Source organism: Telopea speciosissima, chromosome 1 (genome assembly GCF_018873765.1).
Source record: "Telopea speciosissima isolate NSW1024214 ecotype Mountain lineage chromosome 1, Tspe_v1, whole genome shotgun sequence".
NCBI lineage: Eukaryota > Viridiplantae > Streptophyta > Magnoliopsida > Proteales > Proteaceae > Telopea > Telopea speciosissima.
The window spans coordinates 78,585,698-78,606,772 of record NC_057916.1 but is presented as its reverse complement, the minus strand read 5'-3'; the positions used below and the strand labels follow the sequence as shown (position 1 = coordinate 78,606,772).

At 38.1% G+C, this 21,075-nt stretch overlaps 1 protein-coding gene and 1 pseudogene across 1 annotated transcript; one reads left to right on the top strand and one right to left on the bottom strand.

The window, feature by feature from the left end:
- Window positions 1-647: 647 nt before the first annotated feature.
- LOC122649294 lies at window positions 648-814 on the bottom strand (annotated as a pseudogene).
- Window positions 815-8,738: 7,924 nt separating this feature from the next.
- Window positions 8,739-20,730, top strand: LOC122649075 (ribosomal RNA processing protein 36 homolog). The gene is made up of 9 exons (XM_043842437.1): window positions 8,739-8,903; window positions 9,033-9,163; window positions 9,251-9,317; window positions 16,818-16,870; window positions 19,709-19,763; window positions 19,854-19,928; window positions 20,182-20,299; window positions 20,374-20,420; window positions 20,527-20,730. The coding sequence occupies exons 1-9, from the start codon at window positions 8,814-8,816 to the stop codon at window positions 20,635-20,637; spliced, it is 747 nt and encodes a 248-aa protein (XP_043698372.1). The 5' UTR covers window positions 8,739-8,813; the 3' UTR covers window positions 20,638-20,730.
- Window positions 20,731-21,075: the final 345 nt, after the last annotated feature.

Sequence of the window (21,075 nt, the reverse complement as noted above, 5' to 3'; positions counted from 1 at the left end):
GTCTTTTGCTATGTTTTTTATGTTAACACTTCCTTCTCAAAAATATGTACATGGTGACTCTGTGCTTGTGCTCCCATTGATAAGTGAACCATGTTTTGTCCCTATTACTATTAACCTCGGATATTTATGTGGGATCTTTTGTAATCTGCTCATCTCACTCCACCTTTTTTTTTTTTTCATATTTTAGTCTCCTTGTCTCACTGCATTACACTTCCTATTAATTTTCTTATTTAAGTAGAAACGTTGTGATAAGCTTACTGGATTTGCTGTGTTTTAGTAAAAAATGAGGTCATGAATGAATTCCTGTGATGTCCACCCACTGAACAGAGTCAAGGTCTCATTAGTCGTTACAATGTCCAGGGGCAACTAAAATACTGCACCCTTCCCCCCTCCCCCCCCCCCCCCCCCTCTTTTGTATAATTCCACCACATTGGTTTAGTTTCTGAAACCAGTAAGTGTCCAGACAGTTAGACAGAAAGTGGATTTCCGGTGCTGACTTGAAACCCGAACACATTTTATCATGGATGGAAGGAAGGATGGATGGAGTAGTTCATGTTTCTATGGCTGAGTTTGGAACCTTTCCTTCGATCCTTGGAAGAGTTATTTGTTAATGCTAACTGGCAGTTTTGGTGCTGCCAAGTTGAAGGGATTAAGAGGAAATTCTCAGCCACTGTCCACCGAATCCTTCCAGAAATTCTCAGTTGGCATTGGTTGAACCCAGGTGGAAGAGGGGTTTGGAAATAGCTTTCTACAAGTAATTGTCTTGCCTCAGGTAATACCTCAGTAGCTGATAAATTGACCCAGGTGCAAGGATATCAGTGGATTGAGTTTCTGTTGACAATATCTTGAACTGACAAAGTGAATTAATAAATACAGGAATTATTTTTGTGATTTCAATTGTTTCTAGGTCTAGGTCTAGGTCTAGGTCTAGGTCTATATCACTGGAAAATGGCCTTTCCACATCTTTCACCAATGATAAAATCAAGCCTACTGTCGGATGAGACCTGCCATAGAGGCTTATTAAACCAAATGTATGTAAGCTTTAATGTACATGCCTGTTGCATTGTGAATATATGCCCGTATTTTTGCTTCCGGATTTTTACAGAGCAACCGTATTAAACACGTACCGTAACATTGCCGTACGCGTTATATTGCGCTAGGTTTTTGAAAAGTATTATTGCCGTATGGTCCGTTTAATTGCCATACATATCCGTACCGTATTATTGCCGTTCCCAAACTTACTAACTATGGTGAAGAGTACTCTAGTTGAGTCTATACATGGATCTCACAAGAGCTCTGTAAGAATACCTTCTTGCTTGCCAGCATCACGGACCGAAGCAGTTTGTTTTGTCTGCTGAACCGCGTTTGAGGTGCTATTTTCCTCCCTATTCGACCAAGGGAATCGAAAAGGTAAATCTTTTGCGTCTTATCTGTTTTATTTTTCTGTTAGTATAGGAGTATAGTTCCTTCCATGGTCCCATTTCCGTAGAACTGTAGAAGAGTAGGGTTTCCAATTCCTTTTACTTTTGATGACCGACCCACTATTAGCTTTAGCTTGGTAGATGTAAATCAAAACCTTACTTGATGGAACATTAGGAATCCCAGGCAATGAAAACACTTGCAGATTGTGAATCGTAGATTAATTTGTACTGTTGAATGGCCCTACCTGTGGATATAGTGTAGTTAGTTAGCAGCAGTTTCTGGTTATTACTATTGTTGCTAGGCCCTATGGATTCTGAAGTGTTATAGTACTGTCTGTTATTTTGTGACTGAAAAGTAACATGGAGATGTAAAATGATGGTATTGTATAGGGAGAAAGATGATCATGTGTGAACAATATCGATAGGACCCAGAATTCATACAATTTCTAGGTCATTAAGCAAAAATATTGAAGAAAGTGACACCTTGATGTTCATTGTAGTTAAGGGTAAAAGTTTCTGTATTGTTAGTGTTACTTTGTTTTGGAGAGAAAGTTTGTTAATTTTGAAGAGATTATCTCATAATTTTGTTGATTATTTCGCATTACCTGTGTAAAAGAAAATGTTACTAATTCAGAAATGGCTGTTGCAAGTCAGGATCTCGTTTTCTCTTTCAATTGTGATGAGTTTAGTCTGATTTTTGTTTTGTGGGGAAAAGAAAAGGAAAGAAATTTAATGGTTTGTTTATTCTTGAACTCAAAACTTGAGTTTGATGTTGTCTTATGAGTTATGACACCTCAACGGTTGGCTGCCACCCCCTTGAATTCTTGTAAGCATATTGTTTTTTGCATAAAAAAGAATAAGAACTTTAGTTCAAATGAGGTAAGCGACATGATTGTCCTCATAGAATTCAAATGGAGGTGTGAACATAAAAGTTCTAGATATTCCTGAGCTCTAACTCCTTAACTTTCTATGCATTAATTTTTGCAACATAGCCAACCTCATTTAATTGGGATCAGGCTTAGTCTAGTCGAGTCAATGTAGCATAGAACCAGTTCACAGTTTCTGTAGACTGACCAACATAGCTTATTACTCTGATATGCTTCTTTGTAACCTTCAACTTTTCATATTTGGTAAAATTTGATCCTTTTTCTTTTGTTTAGAAATTTGAATCACTTTCATCTACATCAAGATGAGTTTCCATTAATGATTGCAACTACTCTAAGGCTCCGTTTGGTTAGAAGTGATCTGAAATAAAATCTTTGTTGGTAAAAAAAAGTGAAGTGATGAAAAAGAAAATTTCAACTGGGTGTTTTGGTTCAAAGTAAAGTTGATGTTAAGTGAGATGAAAGAAAGCAAAGCCCACGTGATGGTGGAAATTGGAGTTGATAAGTTTTTTGTTGTATTTCTGCAGCAATATATTACCAACGGGGGGGTAGACACGTGGGTCACATAAAAAATAAATTGGCTGAGTGATTTTTGGTGTACAATGTGTTGAATCTACATTCACTTATGGTTATTTCTCTTCACTTGGAGTTTGGTGAAATTGACCTTAAGAGAACCTCCATAGCCCAAGCAAATGTTGTTAGGTTTATCTTCATAAACAGTCAAATCTATCTAGAGGGGACTTATTCAAGAATTTTCATTGTAGACATATCCCATGCATGAGTCTAGAATTATTCAATGGTTCAATCTGGAGAAAAACAAACCTATGTAGAGAAGAAAACATTGAACTGTTGGAAGCTGTTGAAGATGATATCCTTTGGGATCATAGTTGTCAAGATGTCGCCTAGGCATCCAGGCGCCTTGGTCGTCTAGCCGGGCGGGTGCCTTGTTGGTTCACCTTGCGTCTAGGTCCCCTCCAATGCCCTGGGTCGCCTAAATGCCGTGACAACTATGCTCTGGATATTGGGGATGGCCAGTTGCAGTATTCTTTTAGTTGGTGAGATTTATGTCTTGTGATAAACAGTACACACTAATGTAAGGCCAAGTCACAAGTGACTCAACCCCAGAATAGGATCTCAGTTACAGCCAAATCAGACACTAATACCAGTCTGACAGTCTCAGCAACAGCACATATAACAGCCACCAACAGTAGCTGAACAATAGGGTAAATCATCCCCAACAACTCTAATAAAATCTAACAAGAGTTAGAATAACCCCAACCAAAGAGAAAGGCAAACAGCAGCTACAGAATGCCTAACACAGGATATTAGCAAGGTCCAAAAAACCAGAAATAAATAATACTCAGAAACAACAATCACAAGGGTTGGATGGGGCCAATATTCCTATCGACTGGAGGCCCAATAGGTCTAAACAATCCCTCCAAAACTCACCTTAATACGATGATTAATTGCCGAGATATAAACAAGCCACGAAATTAGAAAGTACGTTTAGAAATTAATATGTATGTGACATAGACAAATTCAGCCATCTGATGTACACCAAACCAGCATCGAAAGGGGGGGGGTATTGAATGTTGATTCAGTCTTCCAAATATCAGCCACAGCTAGTGGTTGTACTGATCTGGGAGCTCGAAAATTCTGGGAGAAAATCCAGTTCTGGTGAACCGCATGGTCTGTTTTGGACTTCTCCAGCCAAGCTATGTCACAGCAACAGCGGGGTAGAATTCCAGCAGCAACAGATAACCTTCAAATGGAATTTAGATGTGCAAAGAACTCTCTGACCAGGTAATCAGAGTAGGGTATCGATTGGAGGGAAGAGAGGAGAATAGAAAGGAAAGGTGGACTGAGCTTCTCACTCTCTCCTAGGCCTCTTACCTCACTGTATCTCGCAGTCCATTGCTTCAAAGCAAGCTTTAATTCTCATTCATAAATTTGTGGGGAGAGCTCTATGGCTCATACAATTTATAGGCTTGCTAAAAGAAATGCAAAAACAGTAAGTATTGGAAAAGGAAAGGAATCCTGGCTCAAGCTAGGGAATTCCTTGTACAATAAGTAACGATAAAGTGGAAAGTTCATGTGAACAGTATATTGTGAACAGTACCCGTGTGATTAGGGATCTTTATCACCTCTAGTTCCCTGCCCGGCCCAGTTCCCCAGTTCCTCTAACAAGGGTGGCTGGAATGACCACCCTACCCCTGCACAAAAACTCTGCTCGGGTGGGGTCCACCCCCCCTATTAGAGGAACTGGGGAACTGGGGCGGGCAGGGAACTGGAGGAGATAATTTTCCCGTGATTAGTAACTGCATGAACAGTGTTTTTCATCTTTTTCTTCTTCTTTCTTTGATCTACATCAGACACTTCTATGATGGTTCTATATCTTCATTTCTTCACGAGTAATGAAATTCTCATATGATAAGATAATCAGAGTTTGAACTGTCAGGGATAGAAGACAAAAGCTATATAGTAAAACCAAAACCCTGTGGTAACTATATGTATGGTGGTTGTAACCTATGATGAAATTCCTTTTGATAAGTGATTGTTATAACATTAATAAAGTATTTCTAATAAAACATTAAGAATCGTAGAATATGTAAGCTGCTTGAAAAGAAATTTCTGTTCTGCATTCACATGGTTATGGTTTCAGGAGGAAAGTGTTGATCACTGACTCTACTTCAGCGCTCGCGTACTCCAACCACCATCTTCTGGTATAATCTTCTCCAATGTGTGGATCGAATAGTGCAATTATTACTGCATGGCCAATTAGTAGAGGATTGCAACCGCTTGATTGAAATAAAAATACAGAACTAATTATTAAGTACAGCATATGATGACTGTAACCTTGTCCTCTAATTGCAGTAGAAGACATTGCGTAGATGAATAACAGGTAAATGGGGCCAGCATCTAGCATTAGAATTTAGAAGTTCAACTATTAATCTGTAAGCATAAATTCAGAGTGAAGCATAACCTGTCTGCTGTATCAGGAAGCAAAGTTGGAAAGTAATAATTTGAGGTCTGAATAGCATTCAAATTACAAGATGCAAAGCCACGGCTAAGGATGTAACCCAATAAGAGTTTGTAAGGTACCAAGTTAGAAATCTCACCAAATTCATCTTTCTACATAAACATTTTGTCAAAAAAGAAAAGAAAAGAAAAGAAAAGAAAAGGAAATATATCGCAGAGAGTTAGATCCCATGAGAAATTCAAACTGAAAATGGCAATAACTGATGACAAAGTTTCTTTATGATAGTAATGACCTTGGAAAACTTGCAAACAATCGTGTTATAGATCAAGTCAAGACCCTTTTTCTTATGATAGTATTGGCCCTGGAAAACTTGTAAACAGTCATGTTATAGATCAAGTCGAGGCCCTTTCTAAAAGTTTCTATTAACACATACAGCCCCTAATGTAGATAGCACAGAGTTTGCTTGGCTTAGTGATGCAGATAAAACACATAATTGGGCTTATTTTAGTGGAATTAAGCCTTGAGTTGGATTATAGTTATGTGTTGGGCCTTTAGTCCAATGGGTTTTCTTTGTAATAGGCCACGTTAATGGGCCTAAATTATGAGTATGAGATTGGACTACGGGATTTACTTTATAACTTTAGTTGAGTCTTTTATTTCATCAAGTTATTGTTATTTCCTTGGTTGTTAAGGGTAGGATAGAGTCTTGTATGAATAGAACTCCTATTATAACTAGCCCGGATAGAGTTTTAGTTATAAGGGGCATGTAATCCTATTATATATAGAGTTTCCTTTTTTAGGTACACTTTCCTTTCCCATGGTAAGTACACTTAGTTCAATTTAAAGGATGTAAGGCCTTAGGGCCCCCTACAATTTTATTAATGAATGAGAATGGCTTTTTGCTATTCTTCTTTTGTGTCTCAGAAACTGGTTGTGAGATTAAACTACTCCATTGGTGGAATTCCAAACATAGTTGGAGGTTTTTGAGTTAGTTTAGGAGTTGTTTTAAGCCTTTTATTGATCAATTAAGTAGCCAGTTTGGTTTCTAGTTGGTTTACGCTATTACTAGTCATGTTATGAATCATATTTGGAGAGTCTATATATACTTTTGTAACCAGTCATCAAGGTTACAAATTTTATGATGAATAAAGCTTGGCTTTGCTCCGATGTTTGATGAGATTCAGAATGGTATTGTGAGATGCAGTGCAACTCTTGGTGAGATGCTAAGGTAGGATTGGTGGGATTCCAATCAAATTCCAGCTGAGATGCTTGGTTCATATCCATCTATTTTCCTTCCATTTTGTTTTTATCTTATCCATCATCGAATCAGGTTAGCATTTTCTGGTCTATATTCTGTTACTGTGAATACTTCACTTGCTGGAATTTCAATTTTTCCATGCTTTTTTATTTTTAACATTTGGGATTTCAAATCAAACTTCAGATTTGACAATCATATAGTATTCTAAACATACCCACGGTTTCAAAATTTGATTTTGGTGTTGATTTCTTAAGAGTCCTACTTCAAGTGGGATTCTTAGGTTGTGTTTGGTATCCATTCTTAGTACAGATTCTGGTTCTAGAATGCATTCTCAAGTAAGAAAATAGAGAAAAAACGGGCTTCAGATTGTGTTCTAGACCCAGAATTTATTCTGAGAATGCATACCAAACAAAGCCTTAGTTATGCGTGTTTTGAAGATCAGATTCTATTTGATACTTCAGATTTATTGTCACTTACTAAATATAATATATGATCATTAATCTGCTCTTTTGTTGACTATCAAATTGGACCTTTAAGTTTTTTATAAATCACTGTTGTGCTGAAACAGTGAAACCTATACTCTAGAGTCCATTGTCAATAAGATTAATCCATAACTCCAGATCTGACCATCTTATTTCCATCAGATTTTGAAGAGTTATTCTAAACCATTAAAATGACATTTGACCAGAACTTCGTTCCCATATGAGCTGGTGATGGTTACTTATTGAATTTATTCTAAATCCAGTTTTTTCCCCTTCACTATGAATCTGGTTTTCAACTGCGTATCCAAACCTAATCCCTTAGTAATGTAGACTAGTCACAAGTGATAATCAGCCCACAAAAGGATCGCAAACGTCAGTACAGTGAATACTTTGATCAGTTTTCAGATTTGCCGGAAATTTCATAACATTAAAATAAAAAACAAGCAATCGAAGAAGGGAAGAAGATAGGGTAGACTCTCTCACCCACGGCCTCTCACCAATGGCATCTCACCATACTCTCTCACAGAGCAAAGCATAGAGTTATGTTTTTTTACCCTCAATCTCGTTAATTCAAATTCGTGTACAAGGCTGTAGCCCCTTACAAACTTGTATAGAAGACTCAAAAACAGACTCACGCACTAAAAAGGAAAGGCCTAACCCAATCCTTAACTAATAAGGTAACGTAAATTGACTAGGAAACTAAAACAATGAAGGAAACTGACTCAAAATATAACTCTAATTAAACTAATGAAATGAATCCCGTTTTCCTATTTTTTACTATATTTTAGGCCAATTAAAGTGTCTCATTAGAAAGAAAATCCATGGGATCAAAGACCCAAAACCTACATAATCCAACTCAAGGCTTATTCCAGTAAAGTAGGCCCTTTAGGTGACTTAACTGCATCACTTAGGCTTCTAGAAACCCATCACCCTGACATCTACTTGTCCTGTGCAGGTCTGTATCTTTTCACTAGGTATTATACCAAGACCTTATGTGGTCTTGCACGAGCTTAAAATCTTGATCTAGAAGCTTGTCTCAACCAACATTATGTCAAACCCACTCCTTGGAGTTACAGCTTCACAAGGATTAGATCTTATGATTATGTACAAAGCCACTTCTGGTTCACCATCAATAGGCAAAAATTCAGTTAAATTCACATACTTTTAGTCCAAACAAATAATTTACAAATTGTTTGGTAAAGTTAATTAAAGTTTATAAAAATATGAGGGTTTGAAGGAAAAAATTAAATAGGAAATTAAAACCTGTCTCTCTGTTTCTCACTGTGTTCTCTACCAAACTAACCCCTTGATCACTGCAAAACTTCTGTTTCCTCCCCTTCTTGGTTGTGACTCCTCAATTTCAAGGTTCCAAACTATCGAGTTGGGAGTGAGGCAAGGTGAACTGTTCCTGAAAAGCAAGGAGTATTGTTTCCTTGTTAGAGATGAAACCGTAGGATCTTGTTAGCCTTCTCTTTGGTTTTGCAACACAAGATCAGCCCACACTCCAATCATTCATAGCTTCACAACAACACTCACCTCCATTAGCTCCTTCACCAGCCCCTGCTCTTACAGAACCTGCATAGCAACAATATGACACCATATATTGGTAAGTTGGGAAGAGGATTTGTGTAGCTGACCGTAGTAGTTGGGATATATGATATATATTAGTTGAGTGAGTTGAAACAACTGCTTTATATATATCCTTTTTAATTACTGAAAATTTTTCTTTTTCTGAAACTGTCCTGATTGAGTTCTCTTCAATTTGTAGGGTGGAACTGTTGTTAAAGGATGAAAATAAAGAAATCAGACCACACGGTTGCTACTTCCAGTAAACGCAAGCTTGAAGAGAGTGATGAAAATGAATCCTCATCTGAAGAGGTCAGTAAAACAACTTGAGCTTCTATGGTATTATGCTGGAATGCCTCTACCCTCATCCTTTGAAAGCAAAATAAAATAAAAATAAAAAGAATTTGGGACAAAAGGGCTTACCGATGTTTGCTTCTACAGGAGCAAGAGCTAGAACGTGAACTTGCTGATTTCTCATTTGAGGAGCTGCAGAAGGCACGCTCTAATGGCTTTCAGTCCTTGTATGAGAAACCCAATCTTGAGAAGAAGGTTGGGCGAGCAAACAAGAACAGGTATATTTGTGTAAAGCTCTTTGTCTCTATTGCCCCCCCCCTTCTTTTGTTATTGTGTTATATGTACTTATTTAACAATTAATGAAGGCCGATGGAGATCAGCAGTAAGAAGCCTGTGAGTCGGTTTAGGGAGGTCATTCAAGTTCCTAAAAAGGTGAGTATTTTTTTTTAAAACTTTTTGCTTCTTGATTTTTTTATGTTATTCCATCATGGGTAAGTCTGTTTGTAACCGAAGTGGTTACAGCAGAAGTCGTAAACAGGCTTTTATGCTCTTTAAACATATGTTGTAGATACATTTTTGCAATTTAACCCTTGAGTTTGTAGACCAAAGTCACCAAACTAGAATTTAAATTATTCTGTTTTATTCCATATTAGGGTCAGTCAAGTAATATCAACTAACATTAAATTGGGGGGTGGAGTAGGTTAGGTCTGAGGAATCCTATGTACCCATTTCACATTCTTGCAGTGGATAACGAAGAAGTTAGACCCGCAGATCACCATTTGAACTCATCATTGAAGTGTTACACATAGTAACTTTCCTAGATTTTTTCGTTTTGGTTTTTCTTCTTTCTCATGCACTCAAATGAGCCTATCTTGAAAAAAGAAACACTTGGATAAGAAGAACTACAATTTGGGAGCATCTTCAGAGTCGGTTGGCACTCGGCATCAGCAATATTGAACTACTGTTGCCATTGTTCTCCTTAATGTGAATGGAATCAAGATGATGTAGTTTGACTGTTCGGGGAAGGAAGAAGAGAAGAGGGCCAGCAAGACTAGCCCAAGTTGGAGCCCGTGTGTTGGATTTGGTCCACTAAATGGGCCAGGCTTAAGCCCATCATTTGGTCTTTAAAGTAGTTCATGTGTGGGGGACAATCCTACTTCCTATCTTGTTAGTTTCTATTTAATTGTTTGCTACTTTATTAGGTAGTAGGTAGAGTACTTCATAGATGCTTGTTTCTATTTTTGTCTAGTAGCTATAAGTTAGATTTTATTTTGTATTCAGTTTCTATTTAAGATGTAATCTTAGATTAGGATTGTTACTGTTTTGAAGAGGGATCTCTCTCTCCATGCAAGGGGTATTATTGATTGCCGTTTTAATAAAAAGAGGGGGCTGCCACAGTAGGCCCCACGATTTGAGATTGGAAGAAATTGGCTTTCTGCTTTTGTATGTTGTGAGAGAGTGAGGTTAAGAGACCTACCACTTAGTGAGAGACTAACCAAGGTCATAGGTGAGAGGCCTTGGTCATATCCCTCCTTCTTTTACACTCTCTAAAATTCCAGCAAGGTTTTGAAGATATATCGTGGCCTATTCCAGAAGATTGTGTGCTGTTCATTGTGCTCTTGAAGAGCAGTGTTACATACATCAAGGAAAGCTTGTTTGGAAGACTCATTCTCACTCGTAGTACCCTATGGTTGCAGGAGGTTGGAGTTTTTCTTCCTGTAGCTAATGTAGGACAGATTTGAAAGCTTCAAATAGTCCCAAACAGGATCTCAAATCAGGGAATGAAACACACTTGTAATATGCTGAGACTGTAGTGAGGTTGCAGTGATAGGGTAACAGAATAGGAAAAGCCAGGCTTTTAAACAGCAGTTTAGGAGTGGGACATGGGACAGGGATACTGATGTAGGATTAAACCTAGAAAATTAAGTTTTCCTACAAGGATAACAATGCTAGCTTACGGTAGGCACCAATTACACCTAAAGACTGTCTAGTTAGGGGAGGCAGCAACATACATGAAGCACATACATGTGGGGAACAGTGATATCAGTGGGCAATGAACAATAGAAATCATAGGCTACATGCATTCAGCTAAACAATATTCAATTAAATGCTATTGAGGTCAGAATTCGGCAACACTTAGTCAAATACTAGCATGCAAGGGCTTTCAAGAATCCTAAAATTATAAGACTAAGCCATATTAAAAGTGGTAGCCAAAATCCATGCTAGAATAATATCAAATTCAATGTATAATAAAGTACTATAACAGACAATCGATAAAGCTTAAGGGAAAGTAGGCAGAAGTAATTAAAACACCAACCAGATTTAGGGGCTGCACCTATTGACCAGCTTCCATATATAGGTTGATCTGTCCATTAGAGTGCACTGTACAGCAGAAAAAGAAAAGAACAAGGAGAGCAATACCGTGGGGTGTGGGTAAGAAAAAAAACAACAAAAGAAAAGGGAGGGAACATATCTCGTGGGGAAAACGGGAAAAGGGAGAACAGAGAGAGAGGAAGTAGGGGAGAAGAAAAGTAGAAGAAGAGAAAGGAGTAGGGAGAACAGAAATCGAGAAAGAGAAGAAAAAGAAGAGAAATTGAGAGGGAGAGAGAGACTCACACTGCAAGAGTGGAGCAGTTACAGAATTCCATATTTATTAATTCTTCAACAACTTACAACAGTGTCAAAAATGGGCACTAAAAGAGGGAAAACAAAGGGGAACCGTGGGAATGGGGTGGTTACAAACGTAGTCACCACTACTTAAAATAAAAAGGAAAATGTCAAGTCGTGGGGAAGGGGAAGTGGGACAATTACAACATATACAATAAAGAAAAAGAAAAGAACACTTCTCCTCACATACAGCAATACTGAAATAGAAACAGAAATAAACAAAAACAGAAATAATTATAAATAGATATCAGAATTACTAGCTAATACTAAAGACTACTGCCAGTTGGGTCCATGCTGGGGTCCACAGGGCTGTACTTGAGGCTGTATTCAAGCAATATGGTAACCTCAAAAGTCGAAACTCGTCGTCAATCCACATAGAGGCAGTGGACAGCTGAGCTTTGCAACGTTTCCTCTGGTATACCCTGAATCCTCGATCGGATGGTATGATGTCCTCATCAGATACAGAGGTTTAGGTCTGGAACAAGGGCAGAGTAGGGGAGGTTTCTGGTAACAGGTAATCAGCAGGTCAGAACGGCCTGCAAATTGGATCGAGGCTTTTTCTTGGTGGGTATAAAACTCGATCAAAAGATGGGGTTGGTGAGGTGGCTGGATGGGGCAGGGGAGTGAAGGAACAGAATTAGAAGGTAGGGTCAAAGTTAGAAACTAAGCAGGAACTCAGGTCTGAACTTGCAGCAGTGAAGTTTAATGGTTGAAGACAACTTCTAACAGTCTTAGAGCAGTATAGGGATGAAGAACCAAGTTGATAGCAGCCTCCTGGGCTTCGCACCGCAAGAAGCCCCTTCCTCCTTAGAGCGAACACTAAGGAAACTCCATGGGAGCAAGCATGCAAGCAGCAACATAGTAGTTGAGCAAAATCGTGGGATCTTCAGCCCCTTGGGTTGCTTTATATATTATTAGAAAAGAGCAGCAGGGTCCATAATTAGAAAGTTTCCAATTGGTTACCCTTTGCTTGGAATACGAGACACAATCAGTTTCTATAATGTGAACTACTAGTTGTTGACAACTACTAATTATGAAAATTGAGAGCAACTGCTAACAATGAACATAGAAAGTAAACAACCTCAGCTAGACTACTAAATTGGTCCACAAGGCTTGACCATAACTTAAGGACTCAAATAAGACAAAAAAAAAAAAAACCCAAGACAAGAAAATCGTGGCTGCTTGCTAGGTAGCTAGCTAGCTTCTTCTTCCTTGTGTACACCCTCAGCTCTGCATCAGTAGCTTCCCTCGTTCATACCTATTGATCTGGCCGTCAGATCCTTATGATTCTCTGAAGTTTTGACATACTCCCAAAGGCCTTCTTCTACCAGATTTGTGGCTCCATTCATTGGACAGATCAGCAGTAGCAGTAAGCCTTTACATTTTAGGAAACTACTTTCTAATTTCTGTCCTTGTTTATAAATTACAATCTAACCATCTGTTAGGTGAGATATTTGGAGGGTTATCTCCATTACATGGGTCCTATAACCAGTCCAAATCTGAAGGTGATCTACCTAGCAGGATGTGAGATCTTAATAGCTACTAAATCTGGCCTTGAGTTACTATTTTAGAGTGCTGGTGATTTGAAGCTTTTGTCCATTGGATTACCTTGGGCTTGATAAATGTTATTCTCTTTATTGAGTGGCGGTTATGTTGTTAATTTGATGGTGAGTTGCTTTGTTGATGTGAAGTTACAGCTAGGTTACTAATTCCAAAACCTAGTTACTACTCTGGTGATCTTGCAATATCTCTCCATCCTTCCATTAGAGTGAGATTAATTTTTGGGGTATTGAAGGCCCTAGGGGACCTATTAATACTGTTAATTTGCTGCTGATCAGTCTTGTCAATTAATTGTGGTGTTCAAACTGTTGGTTTTATGAGCTCTCCGATTCTGAATTCTATGGTGATGTTAGATTGAATCCACCACAAGAAGGGTAAATTCCTTTTGCCTCAACTTAATTGCATCGCATATTAAGCAAATATCAAGCTAAGTTCTCAATGAAGCTTTATTTAACAAAACGGGGTCATCACAACAACCCAGTTTTGCAACACTGCAGAAAAAACAATTCCGTAAGCAGCTGAAGAAACTACCCCATCCCTGAAAACACCTTACCAAAGCTCCTTTCCCCTGTTAAGTTGGGTGGTTTTTTAGAATCACAAGTCTCTCTTCGGACAGTGGCAGTGGTGCTGCCACAAAAGGTTAGGGTTTCAGCTCTGTTAATGGCTCTAGGGTGACGAAGGTGTGCAAAGGGGGAGAGAGGATTCACCGCCATCGGACTGGAGATTTTGCTCCACCATAGCCAAAGCTTAAGATTGAATTTGTAGGGCTTAATGCGATCATAGTTGTCATGGCATCTAGGCGACCCAAAGCGAGGGTAGGGCGCCTAGGTGTCGGCTAGGCAAGCTAAATAGACCCAGATGCTTGATGGGCCGTAGGGGAGTGTTTATGAATGGCTCAAGAGTGGGCCTTGTATTTGTTCAATTATGAGTACGTCCATAGCAATCCCCAGTACCTACCGCCATATAATCCAAATTTAGACCCACATGCTTCATTGGCTGGCCCATCAAAGGGCTGAGGGATGAAATAAAAAAATAAACACTAGTTGTATGGCTGGCAGCTGTGGACTCTGATCGACAAATCTACGAACCTGCGATCGAAGGGAGTGGGCTGAGTGGCAGCAGCACTGGACCTTGAACAGTCCTCCCTCCTTCTATGATGCTGGCTGTGGCAGCGGCAGTGTTGCTGCTTCCTTTTTATCCTCTTCCTGTTATGACATTGGCTGCATCATTTCCCCTGTTTCCCTTTCTTTTCTTCCCCATTTGCATCCTCTCCTTCCTTCCGTTTCTCATATTTTGGTTCTAGATGCCCTAAACAAGAAAGGCGACCAGACACCTAGCCCTCCTGAACATGCTTTGATGCCTAGACAACTATGAATGTGATTTCCCAAACTACCCATTAAGCTTAGATTGTTATTGTGATTAGAGGAGTGATGAGGGGTCCTTGCAAATTTATGTCCTCACTGACACGTCATCCTAGACAACAAAAGTATGGTTACAAATTCTGTTTCAGGAAGGTTACGAACAAACAAACCCTTCAATCATATAGAAGATGACGGTCTAGAGAGGAAAAAGTATCAGAATTTTTTTTGCTTTGAAGGGTATTATTGTGTTGGTTTTTGGTTCATATATATATTGATCTTTTGTTGCAGAAGTTATAGTCTATGGTTCTTTGAAGTTTTTAGGCTTTGTAATGGTGTACTCTGTCTTGCTTCAACCTTTGACATTCAATAAAGTAGGTTCCTATTTCCTGCAAGTTCCTTTGTTTTAGTTTTCTGAAGGGTCAGGCTTGCCCCTTTTTTCCAGACATTGAACTTCGGTTTAGACTGAATTTGCAATATTTTGGTGATTTTGGCTCCACTTGCTTTTGTATTAAATGTTGAATTTTGTTTTTTGGAAAATTGTTGGTTAGTGATAGCTGGATAAATATTGTAGATGTATGAAAATGATGATATTAGTTGAATTTTAGAACTTATAGAAGCTATTTTCTGGAAAATCACGTATCTAAATTGTACGCACTGCACAGTATATTATTATTCATTAAATTAATAGAATAAAGGCTGTTAGCTTCTAAATTTAATCATATCCACCAAATGGTCAAATTTCTAAGTTGATATAACACTAATTTTCTTGAAAATATTTTCAATATTTAACTTCAAACAGGCAGTGCCTTAGGTTGACATTATTGTAATACTACTATCACTTTAGTTGATCATTAAAGCCCCAAAATATTTCTGGTTTTGGTCCCTCTTGAAACCATTATATTCGAGCATTAAAAAAACATCATATTCTGATTCCATGGGTAGAATTTGCTGCATCAAAGTTACGTGCAATGAGCTGCCTTAAGGTGCAGATGTCTGTATCCTTACTTTGTGTAGGTTTATGATTATCTGAATGTTGATTGAATTTGTCCTTTCTCATAGATGGACCTCTAGAGTGTCTTTTACTTGCCTCAAACTTGCAACGATTTAGGGTTTCACAATTCTAAAAGCCCAAAACAATAGTCAGTGCATAACACTAGTTGGAGAATAGTGTTTTAGTGTGAGATGGTATTATGCATGGAAAGATAACTCAGTTGAAACCTGTCGAAACCACCGAGATATCTCGCTTTCGCAGGTTTCCGAGATGAGTTGGCCATGTACTTGAAAAAATGCATGGTTTCGACTGGTTTCAACCAGTTTCGATTGGTTTCGACTGAGATGTTGGTAATTTCGTAAGTTTCGACATTTATGCCTATCGAAACTTGGGGAAACCTGGCTCGAAACCAGTATAGATACTTATGTATGCCAGTAACCAGATCAGAAACCAGGACAAACACTTGTTGGAAAGCTGTCAAAACAAAGCTTTCTAACAAATCCAAGAGTGCTTAAATCTGATTTATATTGAAGGAGTTATGTTCCGGTCATAGTTAATTTGGTGTGAGCAAATGCTGTCAAAATGGTTCTAAATGAAAATAATTTTTTAGACATCAAAACAAATGAATATTTTACTGCACTTTTGGTTTTTTGTGATGTTTCACCAGAGTAAGATTTATGGAATTTTTAGATTTGAAAAAAACCCTAGCATCAGAAAGTTGAAAATTTCACCTACAGTAAAAAATCCATTTTTTGTTCTTGAACTGGTGGGGGGGGGTTGACTTTTTATTCTTTTGGAATTTGATTTTTTAACTATTTTTATTGGATTCAAATAAGGGGGGTATTTGCTTATTTATGAATAATATCTTAAGTAAACGGAAATACAAAAACATTTACTTAAATGATATTTGGATTGGCCTGACAACTATGACTCTCAGTACACTGTGCATATACTAGTAAACTTGGGTAAAAAACCACAAGTACCATTTTGAATGTTTTTTTTTTTTTTTTTTTTGTGAAAATAGTTCATGCATTGTGTTTAGAATGTCGAAAATAGGCTGTATGCAAAAAATCAGATAAAAAAAAGCATTTCTGGGCCTCAAAACCACCAACTCAAGTTGGCTGGGAAAAAATCACTGGTTTCAACCAGGTTCAACCATATCTCGGTTTCTGGCTGCTCGAAACCAGGTCGAAAACAGAGATCTTGAACCTTGGTTTTATGTTAGTTCCATTTTTGCCCGACAGATCAACCTTTGTATCTTTGTAGGATTTATATATTGTACTTTTGTACTAGTTAAATTAGATTTCGCAATTGACATGGATATGATCTATATATATATTTTTTTATATTCAGGTCATACGTGACCCAAGGTTTGAATCATTAAGTGGGACTCTTGATGTAGATGGGTAATCTCTCTCTCTCATTATATTTTCTGTCTTGAGATCTACTTATACGTGCAGATTTTCTCTAGTTCCAGAACTCATATCAAATGCTAAAGTTTGGTTTATACTGTTTATTGAAATGCTTGTTGTTGTCATGGTCTTCTAATAAGTCGGTGTACATCGAAGCTTATAGTTAATTGTTGATTTCAGTTGCATTTTTCTGTCTTGAAATCTACTTGTACGTGGCGGATTTTCTCTAGTTCCAGAATTCATATCAAATGCTAAAGCTTGGTTTATACTGTTTATTGAAATGCTTATAATGGGGGGAGGGGAAAGGAAGAAAGAGAATCCAGGAGGAAATCAGAATTGCAGGGGGAAAAGAGGAGAAACAGTAGAAGAAGAAAAGAAGAGGGAAAATCAGAATTGCAGGGAGGAAAAGAGAAGAAGCAGTAGAAGAAGAAGAAGAAGAAGAAGAGGGGGGATCAGAGTTGCAGGGAGACAAGAGAAGAAGGAGGGGCGGGGAGGGTGCACATGCACACAGCCAGAAACTCAATTCATTCTTTGGTTATTCAATTCTGTTCTCATTCCTCTCAAAATGCATTCTTTTAAAAACTCAAAATCAAAGAAAGAAGAACAAAATAACTCCCTAACAACTACTTCTACAGCAATAACTGCCCCCTAATAACTATTTCTACAGCAATAACTGCCAAATAACTCTAAAAATAAAAGATAAAACAAAAATAAACTAAATGCAGGGCTTGTAGGGCTTGGGCTTGGGCCTGAGATGGTATCTCTTGGAGTATCCAATTGGGCCTGGGCTAGGGCTAGTAGGAGCAGCCCCCAAATATCCTGCATCAACTCTCCCTTGCTTTAAAAAAACTCGACCTTGAGTTTGGATAAACCCAGGAAACTAGTCCATGTGATGCACATCCATGCCATTCAAAAGCTCCGAGAAGAGGAGATGAAATCTTGAAACAACACGTCCTCTCGATATTGTTGAGTGGAATGTCGAAGTCATACGTCATTACTGTTGCAGCATCTCCGGTGTTGTTCTTCATTCTAACTTGGGATAAGATGGAATAATATGGAACAATTGGTTGTTGCAATCGTGTGGTTAAAGGGGGTCAATGGATGTTTATGGTAAAGAAGATAAGGTAGTGTATATGAGTATTTTGGAGTTCTGGCTTGGGGTTTCCAGAACAGGGAAGGGAACAAGATAAGAGAACTTAGATAGGAGAAGAAAGATAAGAGGGGAAGAGAGACTGAAAGGGAGAAGAATCTGAGAAAGAGAGATTCACCTAGGTTTGGGCTCTGATACCAGATAATGGGGGGAGGGGAAAGGAAGAAAGAGAATCCAGAAGGAAATCAGAATTGCAGGGGGAAAAAGAGGAGAAACCGTGACAAGAAGAAACAGTAGAAAAAGAAAAGAGGGAAAATCAGAATTGCAGGGGGGGAAAAGAGAAGAAGAAGAGGGGGGGGATCAGAGTTGCAGGGAGACAAGAGAAGAAGGAGGGGGGGGGGAAGGAGGGTGCACACGCACACAGCCAGAAACTCAATCCATTCTTTGGTTATTCAATTCTGTTCTCATTCCTCTCAAAATACATTCTTTTAAAAACTCAAAATCAAAAGAAGAAGAAGAAAATAACTCCCTAACAACTACTTCTACAGAAAGAACTGCCCCCTAATAACTATTTCTACAGCAATAACTGCCAAATAACTCTAAAAATAAAAGATAAAACAAAAATAAACTAAATGCAGGGCTGGTAGGGCTTGGGCTTGGGCCTGAGATGGTATCTCTTGGAGTTTCCAATTGGGCTTGGGCTAGGGCTAGTAGGAGCAGCCCCCAAATATCCTGCATCAGCTTGTTGTCATGGTCTTCTAGTAAGTCCGTGTACATTGCAGTTTGTAGTTAATTATTGATTTCAGTTGCATCTCCTTCAATAGTTCGTCTTGCAGTTAGGATATGATTGAGCTTTCTCTGATGGTTGGCATGTTGGATTTCTGTTAATTTTCTCTTGTTTTGCATTTTTTGTGGTCTGATAACTGATGTGGTACTTTATTTGTTTCAGATTTGTGCTCTCTGAGTAATCGTCCTCAAGGGTATACCAATATCTGATGGGATATTTACATGTTACTTTGGTGTTTTTTATTTAATTATTTATTTTTGGGCGGTGGGTTTCACTTTCAGCCCCTTCTAGGGGGTTATTTTCACAGTAATACCGACAGATCCTTTATGCTGTTTTGGTAGTTAAATTACCAATACCAAACTAAAATTTGACAATTGAAATTTCTTGCATTATGCTATCATTTTGTGCCAATTTGTACAACTTTTTTAGAATATTGTCATATAACAATCTCTTATATAAGTTTGACCTAATGGAACATCTGTTAGAAATGTAGCGGAGATGAGGATGTTGATATTTGATGTGTGGCATGACTAGGAAGGATAAATTACGGAATGACCATATTAGAGGTGTTTTGGGTTTTGCTCTGATACATGATAAGCTACAAGAAAGTCGTTTGAAGCGGCATGGCCATGTTCAATGGAGGTCTTGGGATGATTCAATACAGAGGAGTGATTTGATTCAGATTGAAGGATATAAAAGATCCAGGGGCAGGCCTAAAATTACCCTAGGAGAAGTGGTGAGGAAAGATATGCATAGCTTAGCTTAGGCCTTCTATCATGTATGTCGTCGAATAGAGCTGATTGGAGGGCAAAGATCCATGTGGCCGACCCCATTTAGTTGAGATTAGGCTGAGTTGTTGTTGTTGTAATCGAACATCTGTTATTATATTATACATTTTACTGTGATTTTAACTTAGTTTAGAGTTAACTCCTTTGCTTTCATTTTGGTTCATTAGGTTCAGGAAGAGATATAGTTTCTTATATGAGACTGAACTTCCTGCTGAGAGAGAGGTAAATGAGGAGCTTGTTTACAGGTTATTTCCATGTTTTGATTACTTTTGCTGCTGAATTGAATTATCTTTACTTTCTGGGTTTCTACAGGAACTACAGAAGTTAAAAAAGAAATCAAATGATCCAAAAGTTATTGAAGAATTAAAGAATCGGATTTCTTGGATTGTAAGTGGTTGCAAGTTTGGGAGAAAACTTCCTCTGTAACTGCTGTAGCTGATTTAGGGAATGTTTTGCTCACCTCAAAATTGATAATGGGTGCACCAACCTTCTCTCATTGCCTTAGCTGTTGCTATGGATAAGCTGGAATGCTCCTTTATCAATCTGGAGGCTCCCAAATCCCCTATTTTATATGGTTATCTTTTGCAATTATATGGTGATATTACTTCCCAGCCTTGTGTGTTTTACCTATTTTTGTCAGGACAAAAATCTGAGGACAGAATCAGCAAAACATATAGATGCTGGGATTCTTGCTGAACATAAGAAAAAAGAGAGAGAAGCAGCAAAGCAAGGAAAACACCCATATTATCTCAAGAAATGTAATGTTTGCCAACTTAGTCTCTCTTCATACAGACAACTTATGGACAGTCTGACTGAGTTTGTGGTTTTGCAGCGGAAATTCGGGAGCGGAGACTCGTCGAGAAATACAACAATCTCAAAGTATGTTCAAATCCTTCAAAACATTGGGGAGGGGGATTTTGAAAACTATTTTGTGGAATTGGTTCATTACTGTGGTTCCCTCATAATTGCCATGTTTGATTTGCAGGAGACAGGCAAGCTTGAATCCTTTATTGAGAAAAAGAGGAGGAAAAATGCTTCGAAGGACCATCGTTTCGTGCCATATCGGCGGTCCAACAACAATGAGAAACACAAGTAATGGTTTCATCCATCTCTTACTACTGAAGGATCTTTTTTTGCCCCTTGTAGAAATTAAATGGTTTTGTTCCTCTTTAATATCTTTTCTTCCCATAAATTTTGGTTAGGTAACTTTCGAAGGCAAATGAGTAAAATATGTTTTTGGTTTTTTGATGAAGATAAAACGTTATATTAATTAAAGTGAAATATGTACATCACTGGGATATGGAATAGTACAATTGCTATTGAAACTAGTCCTAGTCAAACCCAAAACCGTATTATAGAAGGTTTTGTTACTACACCATTTGAAACTAACGCTAGAGAAGTCTGTAGTTTCTTCAGCTAATGTAAAATAGTGTTTGAGTAAAACACATTTTGTCACTTGGATAAAAAAGAGAACAGAGAACTCTGTTGTAGCACCACACTTCTTTGAGGTTAATATTAGTCTTCACAGCATGTT

Bases quoted from the DNA above. Each gene is read 5' to 3' on its own strand.
- LOC122649075 (XM_043842437.1), top strand. From the start codon at position 8,814: ATGAAAATAAAGAAATCAGACCACACGGTTGCTACTTCCAGTAAACGC. The intron at 19,764-19,853 runs GTAAATGAGGAG...GGGTTTCTACAG, and splicing joins AACTTCCTGCTGAGAGAGAG to GAACTACAGAAGTTAAAAAA. The intron at 20,300-20,373 runs GTAATGTTTGCC...GTGGTTTTGCAG, and splicing joins CCCATATTATCTCAAGAAAT to CGGAAATTCGGGAGCGGAGA.